A 12,052-nucleotide genomic window follows, 5' to 3' on the forward strand; every position below is an offset into this window, starting at 1 on the left:
TGTCCTCACACCTTCTGTTGAAATTTGAATTACATACGTATATAATAAAATGGTATTCTGTTTTTGTTGTTTATTGTCGTTTCGGTGAAAACGATTTCAGATTATGAATAATTAGATTGCTTTTATTGATACCACTTCAAAATCAACAACATGAAAACCAATCTGTGATCTTTGTAATGGAATGTAATTGAATTTTTTGGTGTTGTACCTTTCAAGCAGAAAACTGACGGTGTTCATGGTGTATATGAATCAACAGGACTCATGGAACTACCATTATACATGTATTATGAAAATGACCCGAGTTGTATCATATAGATTAATCAATTGATCAAACTGAAGTCACTGTCAACAAACGATGTAAACCATTATAATTAACGTGAAGGAGTAATGAGCCCCAAGGTGAGGCTCGAACTCTCGCTCTCTAAGAGTTACACACAAAGTTAAAGAGAGATTCTCGCTAGCCTGAACTTAATTAAGTTGACTTTGTACTACAGGTTCTTTAGCTCCAATACAGCCTCTAAACTCAGGTTCTTTAACTCCAATACAGCCTCTAAACTCAGGTTCTTTAGCTCTAACACAGTCTCTAAATCTCAGGTTCTTAAACTCAAACACAGCCTCTAAACTCAGGTTCTTTAACTCCAATACAGTCTCTAAACTCAGGTTCTTTAACTCAAACACAGTCTCTAAATCTCAGGTTCTTAAACTCAAACACAGCCTCTAAACTCAGGTTCTTTAGCTCCAATACAGTCTCTAAACTCAGGTTCTTCAGCTCCAACACAGCCTCTAAACTCAGGTTCTTTAACTGCAACACAGCCTCTAAACTCAGGTTCTTTAACTCCAACACAGCCTCTAAACTCAGGTTCTTAAGGTCAATACAGCCTCTAAACTCAGGTTCTTCAGCTCCAATACAGTCTCTAAACTCAGGTTCTTCAGCTCCAACACAGCCTCTAAACTCAGGTTCTTTAACTCCAACACAGCCTCTAAACTCAGGTTCTTTAACTCCAACACAGCCTCTAAACTCAGGTTCTTTAACTCCAACACAGCCTCTAAACTCAGGTTCTTTAACTCCAACACAGCCTCTAAACTCAGGTTCTTTAACTCCAACACAGCCTCTAAACTCAGGTTCTTAAACTCAAACACAGCCTCTAAACTCAGGTTCTTTAGCTCCAACACAGCCTCTAAACTCAGGTTCTTTAGCTCCAACACAGCCTCTAAACTCAGGTTCTTTAGCTCCAACACAGCCTCTAAACTCAGGTTCTTAAGGTCAATACAGCCTCTAAACTCAGGTTCTTCAGCTCCAACACAGCCTCTAAACTCAGGTTCTTTAAGTCAAACACAGCCTCTAAACTCAGGTTCTTTAGCTCCAACACAGCCTCTAAACTCAGGTTCTTTAGCTCCAACACAGCCTCTAAACTCAGGTTCTTTAGCTCCAACACAGCCTCTAAACTCAGGTTCTTTAGCTCCAACACAGCCTCTAAACTCAGGTTCTTTAGCTCCAACACAGCCTCTAAACTCAGGTTCTTAAGGTCAATACAGCCTCTAAACTCAGGTTCTTCAGCTCCAACACAGCCTCTAAACTCAGGTTCTTTAAGTCAAACACAGTCTCTAAACTCAGGTTCTTTAGCTCCAACACAGCCTCTAAATCTCAGGTTCTTAACTCCAACACAGCCTCTAAACTCAGGTTCTTTAGCTCCAACACAGTCTCTAAACTCAGGTTCTTTAGCTCCAACACAGCCTCTAAACTCAGGTTCTTTAGCTCCAACACAGCCTCTAAACTCAGGTTCTTTAGCTCCAACACAGCCTCTAAACTCAGGTTCTTTAACTCCAACACAGCCTCTAAACTCAGGTTCTTTAGCTCCAACACAGCCTCTAAACTCAGGTTCTTTAGCTCCAACACAGCCTCTAAACTCAGGTTCTTTAGCTCCAACACAGCCTCTAAACTCAGGTTCTTTAGCTCCAACACAGCCTCTAAACTCAGGTTCTTTAACTCCAAACACAGTCTCTAAACTCAGGTTCTTTAAGTCAAACACAGCCTCTAAACTCAGGTTCTTTAGCTCCAACACAGCCTCTAAACTCAGGTTCTTTAACTTCAACACAGCCTCTAAACTCAGGTTCTTTAACTCCAACACAGCCTCTAAACTCAGGTTCTTTAACTCAAACACAGTCTCTAAATCTCAGGTTCTTTAGGTCAAACACAGCCTCTAAACTCAGGTTTATTTAGGTCAAACACAGCCTCTAAACTCAGGTTCTTTAACTTCAACACAGCCTCTAAACTCAGGTTCTTTAACTCCAACACAGCCTCTTAACTCAGGTTCTTTAGGTCAATACAGCCTCTAAACTCAGGTTCTTTAGGTCAAACACAGCCTCTAAACTCAGGTTCTTTAGGTCAATACAGCCTCTAAACTCAGGTTCTTTAGGTCAATACAGCCTCTAAACTCAGGTTCTTTAGGTCAATACAGCCTCTAAACTCAGGTTCTTTAGGTCAATACAGCCTCTAAACTCAGGTTCTTTAGGTCAACACAGCCTCTAAACTCAGGTTCTTTAGGTCAACACAGCCTCTAAACTCAGGTTCTTTAGGTCAAAACAGCCTCTAAACTCAGGTTCTTTAGGTCAAACACAGCTCTTAAACTCAGGTTCTTTAACTCCAACACAGCCTCTAAACTCAGGTTCTTTAGCTCCAACACAGCCTCTAAACTCAGGCTCTTTAGCTCCAACACAGCCTCTAAACTCAGGCTCTTTAGGTCAAACACAGCCTCTAAACTCAGGTTCTTTAGGTCAATACAGCCTCTAAACTCAGGTTCTTTAGGTCAATACAGCCTCTAAACTCAGGTTCTTTAGGTCAAACACAGCCTCTAAACTCAGGTTCTTTAGGTCAATACAGCCTCTAAACTCAGGTTCTTTAGGTCAATACAGCCTCTAAACTCAGGTTCTTTAGGTCAATACAGCCTCTAAACTCAGGTTCTTTAGGTCAATACAGCCTCTAAACTCAGGTTATTTAGGTCAATACAGCCTCTAAACTCAGGTTCTTTAGGTCAAACACAGCTCTTAAACTCAGGTTCTTTAACTCCAACACAGCCTCTAAACTGAGGTTCTTTAGCTCCAACACAGCCTCTAAACTCAGGTTCTTTAGGTCAATACAGCCTCTAAACTCAGGTTCTTTAGGTCAATACAGCCTCTAAACTCAGGTTCTTTAGGTCAAACACAGCTCTTAAACTCAGGTTCTTTAACTCAAACACAGCCTCTAAACTTAGGTTCTTAAGCTCCAACACAACCTCTAAACTCAGGTTCTTTAGCGCCAACACAGCCTCTAAACTCAGGTTCTTTAGCGCCAACACAGTCTCTAAACTCAAGTTCTTTAGCTCCAACACAGCCTCAAACTTAGGGTCTTTAGCTCAAACAGTCTCTAAAACTTAGGTTCTTTAGCTCAAACAGAGCCTCTAATAGCTTTCACTTGGATTGGTCACGGCACCAAAATACCCTGCCTACGCTTGGGCTCAATTCCTATCACTAGGCTAAAAGGAAATATCCGATAGCCTGAGCCGGAAGGTGACCCTCTCAACTTTTTACAGCATTGGATTCTATTTTGGAACTACTGGTGAGCTTGTAGATGCAGATAATACTGAAAACACTTTTAGACATCATATAGACTTGTAAATTGTTGATTTCTATCTTAGTTTTCAAGTTTCGTTGGTTAGAAACCTTGAAATGATAAAAATGGATGAATTCATAGAAGGTTTCAAAAAACCAGAAATGAAAGATGTTCAAACAGTGAAATAAAACTGGATTTACGATATTATACTTATTGTAGATATAAAAGCATTCGCCCCTAGAATGAATTTTATACACAAACCAAATTACTGACATGTATTGAGTAACATGAGAGCTAAAATAATCAATATGGCAACTTCTTGGAAAATCTAAAAGATGTATAGAATGTGTAATGAAATGATGCCAAATTTTGGAAGATATCTTCTTTTTTCAATTCATCCCTTATGGTATTCGATTAACTCCAGAATTTTCTTTATCCAGAGCTTTCTTTGTTTATTTAAAGATTTTTATTCTGATCGTAGTTATATATGCCACTTTATTTCTTAAATAATTTAATTCAAAGTCAGTTTTTATAAAGAAAAGATTTTGGAGTTTTCTTTATTGAATTTTTCTGTTAATTTTTCAGTTTTTAATACTGTTTTTAGCCCACCATCATCAGATGGTGGGCTATTCAAATCGCCCTGCGTCCGTGGTCCGTCGTCCGTCCGTCCGTCCGTAAACAATTTTTGTTATCGCTAATCCTCAGAGAGAACTGAAGGGATCTTTCCCAAATTTCATATGTGGGTTCCCCTTGGTGCCTAGTTATGCATATTGCATTTTGAGACCAATCAGAAAACAACATGGCCGACAGGCAGCCATCTTGGATTTTGACAATTGAAGTTTGTTATCGCTATTTCTGAGAAAGTACTGAAGGGATCTTTCTCAAATTTCATATGTAGGCTTCCCTTGGTGCCTAGTTATGCATATTGCATTTTGAGACCAATCGGAAAACAACATGGCCGACAGGCCGCCATCTTGGATTTTGATAATTGAAGTTTGTTATCGCTATTTCTGAGAAAGTACTGAAGGGATCTTTCTCAAATTTCATATGTAGGCTTCCCTTGGTGCCTAGTTATGCATATTGCATTTTGAGACCAATCGGAAAACAACATGGCCGACAGGCAGCCATCTTGGATTTTGATCATTGAAGTTTGTTATCGCTATTTCTGAGAAAGTACTGAAGGGATCTTTCTGAAATTTCATATGTAGACTCCCCTTGGTGCCTAGTTATGCATATTGCATTTTGAGACCAATCGGAAAACAACATGGCCGACAGGCAGCCATCTTGGATTTTGATAATTGAAGTTTGTTATCGCTATTTCTGAGAAAGTACTGAAGGGATCTTTCTTAAATTTCATATGTAGGTTCCCCTTGGTGCCTAGTTATGCATATTGCATTTTGAGACCAATCGGAAAACAACATGGCCGACAGGCAGCCATCTTGGATTTTGACAATTGAAGTTTGTTATCGCTATTTCTGAGAAAGTACTGAAGGGATCTTTCTCAAATTTCATATGTAGATTTCCCTTGGTGCCTAGTTATGCATATTGCATTTTGAGACCAATCGGAAAACAACATGGCCGACAGGCAGCCATCTTGGATTTTGACAATTGAAGTTTGTTATCGCTATTTCTGAGAAAGTACTGAAGGGATCTTTCTGAAATTTCATATGTAGATTCCCCTTGGTGCCTAGTTATGCATATTGCATTTTGAGACCAATCGGGAAACAACATGGCCGACAGGCAGCCATCTTGGATTTTGACAATTGAAGTTTGTTATCGCTATTTCTCAGAAACTTATGAAGGGATCTTTCTGAAATTTCATATAAAGGTTCCTCTTGGTGCCTTGTTATGCATATTGCGTTTTGAGACCAATTGGAAAACAACATGGCCGACAGGCAGCCATCTTGGATTTTGACAATTGAAGTTTGTTATCGCTATTTCTCAAATACTTATGAAGGGATCTTTCTGAAATTTCATATGTAGGTTTCCCTCGGTGCCTAGTTATGCATATTGCATTTTGAGACTAATCTGAAAACAACATGGCCGACAGGCAGCCATCTTGGATTTTGACAATTGAAGTTTGTTATCACTATTTCTCAGAAAGTACTGAAGGGATCTTTCTTAAATTTCATATGTAGGTTCCCCTCTGTGCCTAGTTATGAATATTGCATTTTGAGACTATTCGGAAAACAACATGGCCGACAGGCAGTCATCTTGGATTTTGACAATTGAAGTTTGTTATCGCTATTTCTCAGAAAGTACTGAAGGGATCTTTCTCAAATTTCATATGTAGGTTTCCCTCAGTGCGTAGTTATGCATATTGCATTTTGAGACCAATCGAAAAACAACATGGCCGACAGGCAGCCATCTTGGATTTTGACAATTGAAGATTGTTATCGCTATTTATCAGAAATTGCTGAAAGGATCTTTCTGAATTTCATTTGTAGGTTGCCCTCTGTGTCTAGTTATACATATTGGATTTTGAGACCAGTCAGAAAACAACCTGGCTGACAGGCAGCCATCTTGTATTTTGAAAATTGAAGTTTGTTATCGCTATTGTACAGAAGGTACTGAAGGGATCTTTCTCAAATTTCATATGTAGGTTCTCCTTGGTCCCTGGTATTGCATTTTGGGACCAATCGGAAAACAACATGGCCGACAGACAGCTATTATCGCTAAATCTTAAATTTTATATATAGGTTCCCCTTGTTTGAAAAGTACTAGATCTAGAGGGCTGTTTCTGAATTTACACAGATTAGTAAGACTTAGAAGAAGGGAAAAGTAGAGAAAAGATCAATCTGACATGGAACCTATAAAGATCATTCAATGGTGGGCGCCAAGATCCCTCTGGGATCTCTTGTTCATATTTCATTTCAATATCAATATTTCAATAAAAAAAATGTGTGAATAAAACTTAATTAACAAATTCAAATTTCCATTTGAGTTTTAAGTTTGAATCTGTTTGAAAAATGTTTTAGTTTACAATTTTCATTATTTGTTATCAAAAGCTGTCAGTCTGTCGATCATAAACATTAACTTATATGGTGCTGATCGAAATACATAACCTATACACTGACAAAAGCTAATCCGACAAAACATCATGGTCAAACAAAATTATCTGAGATAATCTAACTAATAGTTCACAATTTTACATGTAATAAATTTTAACTTACATTTTAGTAGAATAAAAACTAAACTTGATATTGTCCCATAAGTGAACAGAGGAGTCGCATCTTCCTAGTGTGTTTCAGTGTCCGACTGTCCGCTAATCTTACATCAACACCTTGTCGAAGTTCCTCACTGTATGGAATTTTCTAATAAAAACCTTTCTGTGTTTACTTGTATACATCTTTCACATTTATTTAATAGACCCTAGAATACCATTGAGTGACTTCAATAATCATTGCTGTTTACCTAGAGGACACTGGGCACCCTAGGGAGATACAATCCGTGTATTTAGTCCGGGTTCTGTCCTGTCCTGGGTTTGGAGAGATTGTATAAGGAAGGACTATTGTAATCTATTTTTATTTATATATAGCTGGATTCTAATCTACTGTTCTTAAGAAAGTAAACAAATAGTTTTAATTGGATTTCTAGATTGGACTTTGAATATATCAACAAACAGAATCAACTTTATTTGCAGCTGTCAAGTTTTCAATGTTTTTTTTTTAATTCAAAATATTCATTGGATAATGGAAAATAAGTATGTTTTTATCTATTTATTTATTCTAGCTGATTTTTTTTTTATGAAATTGAAATATCAACAAAAGAATTTTTGTTAGGTGACAGCTTCTAATTTTTGTCAAATTGGTAGAATAAGACATCTGAAATTAATTGGAATATTGAAATCTGGAAAGAAAGAGAAAAAAAACAATTGTAATATTTTTTCATCAGCTAGTACACATGTATTGATATTGTTATCAGAAACAAACTGGCTATAATGGCATCAGGCATAAATGGTTGGAAAAGATAATGTGTCGGTATAAAGGATCTTGTCCTGGGGGACTGAGCCATTAGTCATGTTGATAATTACAGTAAGTCCTGAGAGTCAGGTATCTATCTAGTCGGGTGTCAATAAAGTCAGGTATCTATCTAGTCGGGTGTCAATAAAGTCAGGTATCTATCTAGTCGGGTGTCAGTAAAGTCAGGTATCTGTCTAGTCAGGTGTCAGTAAAGTCAGGTATCTGTCTAGTCAGGTGTCAGTAAATTAAAGTCATTGTCAGTAAAATCAGGTATCAATAAAATCAGGTATCAATAAAATCAGGCGTCAGTTCAGTCAGGTTTCACTATAATTATACTGCAATGTTTGTTTGTTTGCTGGGTTTATTGTCACTACTACCTCACTGAACAACATACCAGATGCCCATTGCATGCCTTCCAGAGCAATTAGGGTAAAGTGTCTTGCCCAAAGACACAGCCATGACAACAATGACCAGCTCATTTCTCAGATTCCTGAGAAACATAATATAAAGTGATTATAGATATACGTTGTAATGTAAAATTGAGCATCCTCACTCTTAATTTACAAAGAATAAATATATATTTTGTATGTTTGAAATATCAAAATATTTCCCCCAAAATCATCAGTATTGATTACTTCTTTAAATGTTTCTGTTATGTTTTCCCAATATTTTGCCTTTATTGACAAAGTTAAAAATCCCCCGTACACGGCCTCCACTCTATAGAAATCAAAAGTTGTTTTGAACTGTCACCTTTCACAGATAGATCCCATGTCTTCCTAACTGGTGTAAACCAACCGACCATTTTGGAAAACATGGTTGTCATGTTGTGTATGAAGTTTGTATTTACTTCACATTAATTCCACTTGTTTGAATTTAAGGCAAATTTTACAGGTAAATAATTTTTCATTTCAATCCAAGTGAATCCTGTTTTTACATGTTTTGAGAATGTGCCGTGCCATTGTACAGCAAGTTTAGTAGTAACGTCATGTAGGGCAGTCGTTGATTTGTAATTCTGTGGCTTTGAGGAGGAAAACTTGATATTCAGGTATCGTTGTATTTTGTATTTGATCCATGTAACATGAAGTGAATTAAATTTGACTCTTAGAGGGAGTGTATGATCATTGAATCAATAGATTTCATCTGTTTATTCATCTTCATGTCAGGTATTTTACGATGTCGTTCAAGTCTCTGTTGACAGTAAGGATATGGAAATGATGAATAAGTCATACCATCAATATATTTCTATATATTCACGTTTTATTTGATTTTCATTGGTCATCATTTACATAAAATGATCATCTAGAATTTTGATGGTTTTTTGATGATTGTATATTTTGTGTGTATTTGTTCGTCAGATTCTCAATAAATCTGTCAAGGATGGCTTCAATAAAGAGGTATCAACTATAAACAGATGACCTTTATGGACAGGTATTATTTATACAAGGGTGATTTTAATATAAAGGCATAGCACCCTTTAATAAATAACCTTTATACGGAGGTTTTTGATTGATACTCAAGGATGGTCTTAATAGGGAGGTTTTTCCTATAAAGAGATGCCCTTTATAGACAGATATTATTTATACAAGGTTGACTTTGATATAAAGGTATTTAATTACTATAAATAGGTGTCCTTTATAGACAGGTGTTTACAAAAATGGTTCAAACCTGGTGTGCCTGTAGTAGTCATGTTGTCTTGGTTTGAAGACATTTTTATGCTGTTTCACTATGAAGATTTAGAATTATATACAGATTTTAATTAAACAAAATTCTGTGAACCTTGTTTTAATCACCGCATGAGTGGTATACAACCATTTTTTCAAAGATCGATCTAATCTATAAAACAAAGCTTGACACCAGAATAGAATATTCTAGCTCCAGGTATTTTTAGAAAATGTTATAAACTGACGGTTACCTGCTGTCAATTTTAATCTATATTGCTTCCCTATTTCCAACCCTAGAGTCATATTATGGTAATACCTTTCTTCATGCACGGTATCAATTAAGGCTTAATTACAGGTATTTATAGTCGTTTGTTGTCTTTTAATCAATACATTATATTGATTCTTGTTCTCTGCCATACAAACATCCGACTGCTGTTTACACATATCCTCACTGGTCCTGTGTGTTATTACAGTAATTTTGGAAATATTAAAAAAATTAGATGAACATTAGTATCACTGTTCAAAAAGCTCAAGATGAAATAGAGGTGGTTTCAGATTTTTTGGTTCCAGTTTTATAGATAATTTTAATTGGAAATTTGAGGAAATTGTTTATTGGCAAATGTTTGATATAATTGATTTTTTTGTTTATTCCAGGCCAAAAGTTACAGGGCTTCCACATTCCATATATCAGCCAAACAGTGACAGAGTGTTTTCTATAAAAACAAAGTCTTGTGTAGGATAAACAAGAGATTTTGTGTAATTTGTGACTTTTGCCATGGCTAGAAGGGGAGGGACTTTACCTGCACTTCGTGCCCCTTACGCTGAAACAGAAAGTCAGGAGTATGGGGTTGTCTACAGAAATAGTCCACGTCCGGAGGAAATTATCCCTAGGGAAAGTCGGGGGCCATCCCGCCTGGACATTTTGGAAGAGAGGCTAGCCCAACAGGAAAGGAACACACAAACTTTGATTGACAGAGCGTTTAAGATTAAGGAGGATGTGATTGACAGTCTTAACTTTACTCACGGAACATGGCAGGAAGAAAAACATGCTCGCTCGATGTTACAGGAACATATTCGTACCATCACCGCCATTGTTAACAAACTCAACACCGACATCGCTGTAAGTTATTTTCAAACTCATTAATATATATACATTTGTATTATGAAGTGAGATCTATATTTAAAATGGAAGTTCTTGACAATTTTTTTGATTTTTTTTTTTTTGTATTTAAAAAGAAAATCTATTGAATCTATTAAAAATAAGTTTGTCAGTATAATTGTTTTCAGAAAACATGATCTCTTTAAATTTTTAGAGATTTATCATTCAGAGTGAATTATCTCCCTTTAATTCAGATGTTAGACGATCAGTTACGCCACCGAGACAATGCAACAGTTGGTACAAATAATGCAGTAAAGAACCTTGAAGTACACCATGTTGCCTCTCTGACCGACTTACGAGGCAGAATCGTACGCTGTGATACGTCCATCTCCAAACTGTCGACAGATTTACGACAAAATCAGGAGTCCATGAAACAGATAAACAACCAATCAGCAGATAACAACAATAAAGTGTTGGACAGAGTACACCAGTTGGAATCCAGGGTATGACCTCTGACCTCTCACCCTTCTTACCTGTACTGTCCTTTCTTGTTACCAAGCACACTGGTGACCTATGACCCCATCTCGCCCTTTTTACCTCTCCTCTATGGTGTCATTACCAAGTATACCAGCATGAGTCCAGGGTATGACCTCTGACCCCTGATACTCCATCTCAATCTTTTACCTGTACCCTAGTCCATACTCTCTTACCGAATACACCAGCTGGAGTCCAGTGTATGACCTCTGACCTATGACCCTACATCTCAATCTTTTTATCTCTACCCTACTCTCTCACCACTTATCTCAATAATTATTTCCCTACTTTCTCATTTCTACGGTAAGATATGTACAAAAACACACTAACCCACTTTATAACAAATTGTTACATTGAACTCCAGTTAATGTCACATCTGTTAATGTCATTTTCCCAGTTAATATCATGTTTTCTTAGATCACTGTTTTATCTCTGATGTTTCAACTGTAAAATCAGATGTTTTTGTGGGACTTGATTTCATTGGATTGATAATGCATCTGAAATCTTCTCTAACAATCCATTCTTTGAAGTTTAAACTGAAAACAGTTTTGAGAATTGTGGAAACAGGTCTCTGGGAATGTTCATATAGGTATCTCATTTCAAGCTTGAGTGATTGTTGATTGTTGGTGACATTATTTCCTCACTGGTAATGATAATGTAGACCATAAGGAATGAGCATTTTATATTCATTGTAATTCGCTATACAGATTGTGAAAATTAAAAAATTCACAAGTATGCTGCATTTTCCTTTCAGTAAAAACACAGTACACGCATACTTATTGTGTTTCAGCTTGTCCAAGTGACCAACACTCTTGACCGGTATGTAGGGGAACAGAAGATGAAGATAACACACTTAGAGGGTGACCATGGACAGCAGCTGGCCCTGCTGGACACCAAGACACGTACACTCATTGATGACCTTAAGAACTCATTCCACATCTTCCAAACCAACACAGAAGGAGAGAGAGAAAAGTTGGAATCCCGTCTGTACAGTCATATAGACAAGATATCTCAGGCTAAAGACACCCTCATTGTAAGTACATATCTGACCAGGCACTAGTTCCATCAATGTTCCTTACCTTTAGGAAATCTAATTAAAATCACATCTTTTCTTAAATGTGTGAATCACAGTTCAGAATGATACGCGATATTGGTTGAAATTATGGAATTAATTGAAAATATGGCTCTTTGCCTCCTATAATCACTT

At 36.9% G+C, this 12,052-nt stretch overlaps 2 protein-coding genes across 2 annotated transcripts in view; one reads left to right on the plus strand and one right to left on the minus strand.

The window, feature by feature from the left end:
• LOC117335020 (protein FAM81A-like) overlaps positions 1-12,052 on the plus strand; it is a 31,310-nt gene that overhangs the window by 17,505 nt on the left and 1,753 nt on the right. The window contains exons 2-4 of the mRNA XM_033894912.1: positions 9,867-10,332; positions 10,566-10,814; positions 11,636-11,878. Of these exons, the coding sequence (XP_033750803.1) occupies positions 9,988-10,332; positions 10,566-10,814; positions 11,636-11,878 (837 nt within the window). The 5' untranslated portion in view covers positions 9,867-9,987. The remainder of the gene's footprint in view (positions 1-9,866; positions 10,333-10,565; positions 10,815-11,635; positions 11,879-12,052) is intronic.
• LOC117334017 lies at positions 671-9,238 on the minus strand. The gene is made up of 8 exons (XM_033893437.1): positions 9,217-9,238; positions 3,171-3,385; positions 3,008-3,124; positions 2,586-2,768; positions 1,599-2,147; positions 1,272-1,520; positions 910-1,230; positions 671-862 (listed from the first exon to the last, which is right to left on the minus strand). The coding sequence occupies exons 1-8, from the start codon at positions 9,236-9,238 to the stop codon at positions 671-673; spliced, it is 1,848 nt and encodes a 615-aa protein (XP_033749328.1).

This window comes from Pecten maximus, chromosome 9 (genome assembly GCF_902652985.1).
Source record: "Pecten maximus chromosome 9, xPecMax1.1, whole genome shotgun sequence".
NCBI classification, from domain to species: domain Eukaryota; kingdom Metazoa; phylum Mollusca; class Bivalvia; order Pectinida; family Pectinidae; genus Pecten; species Pecten maximus.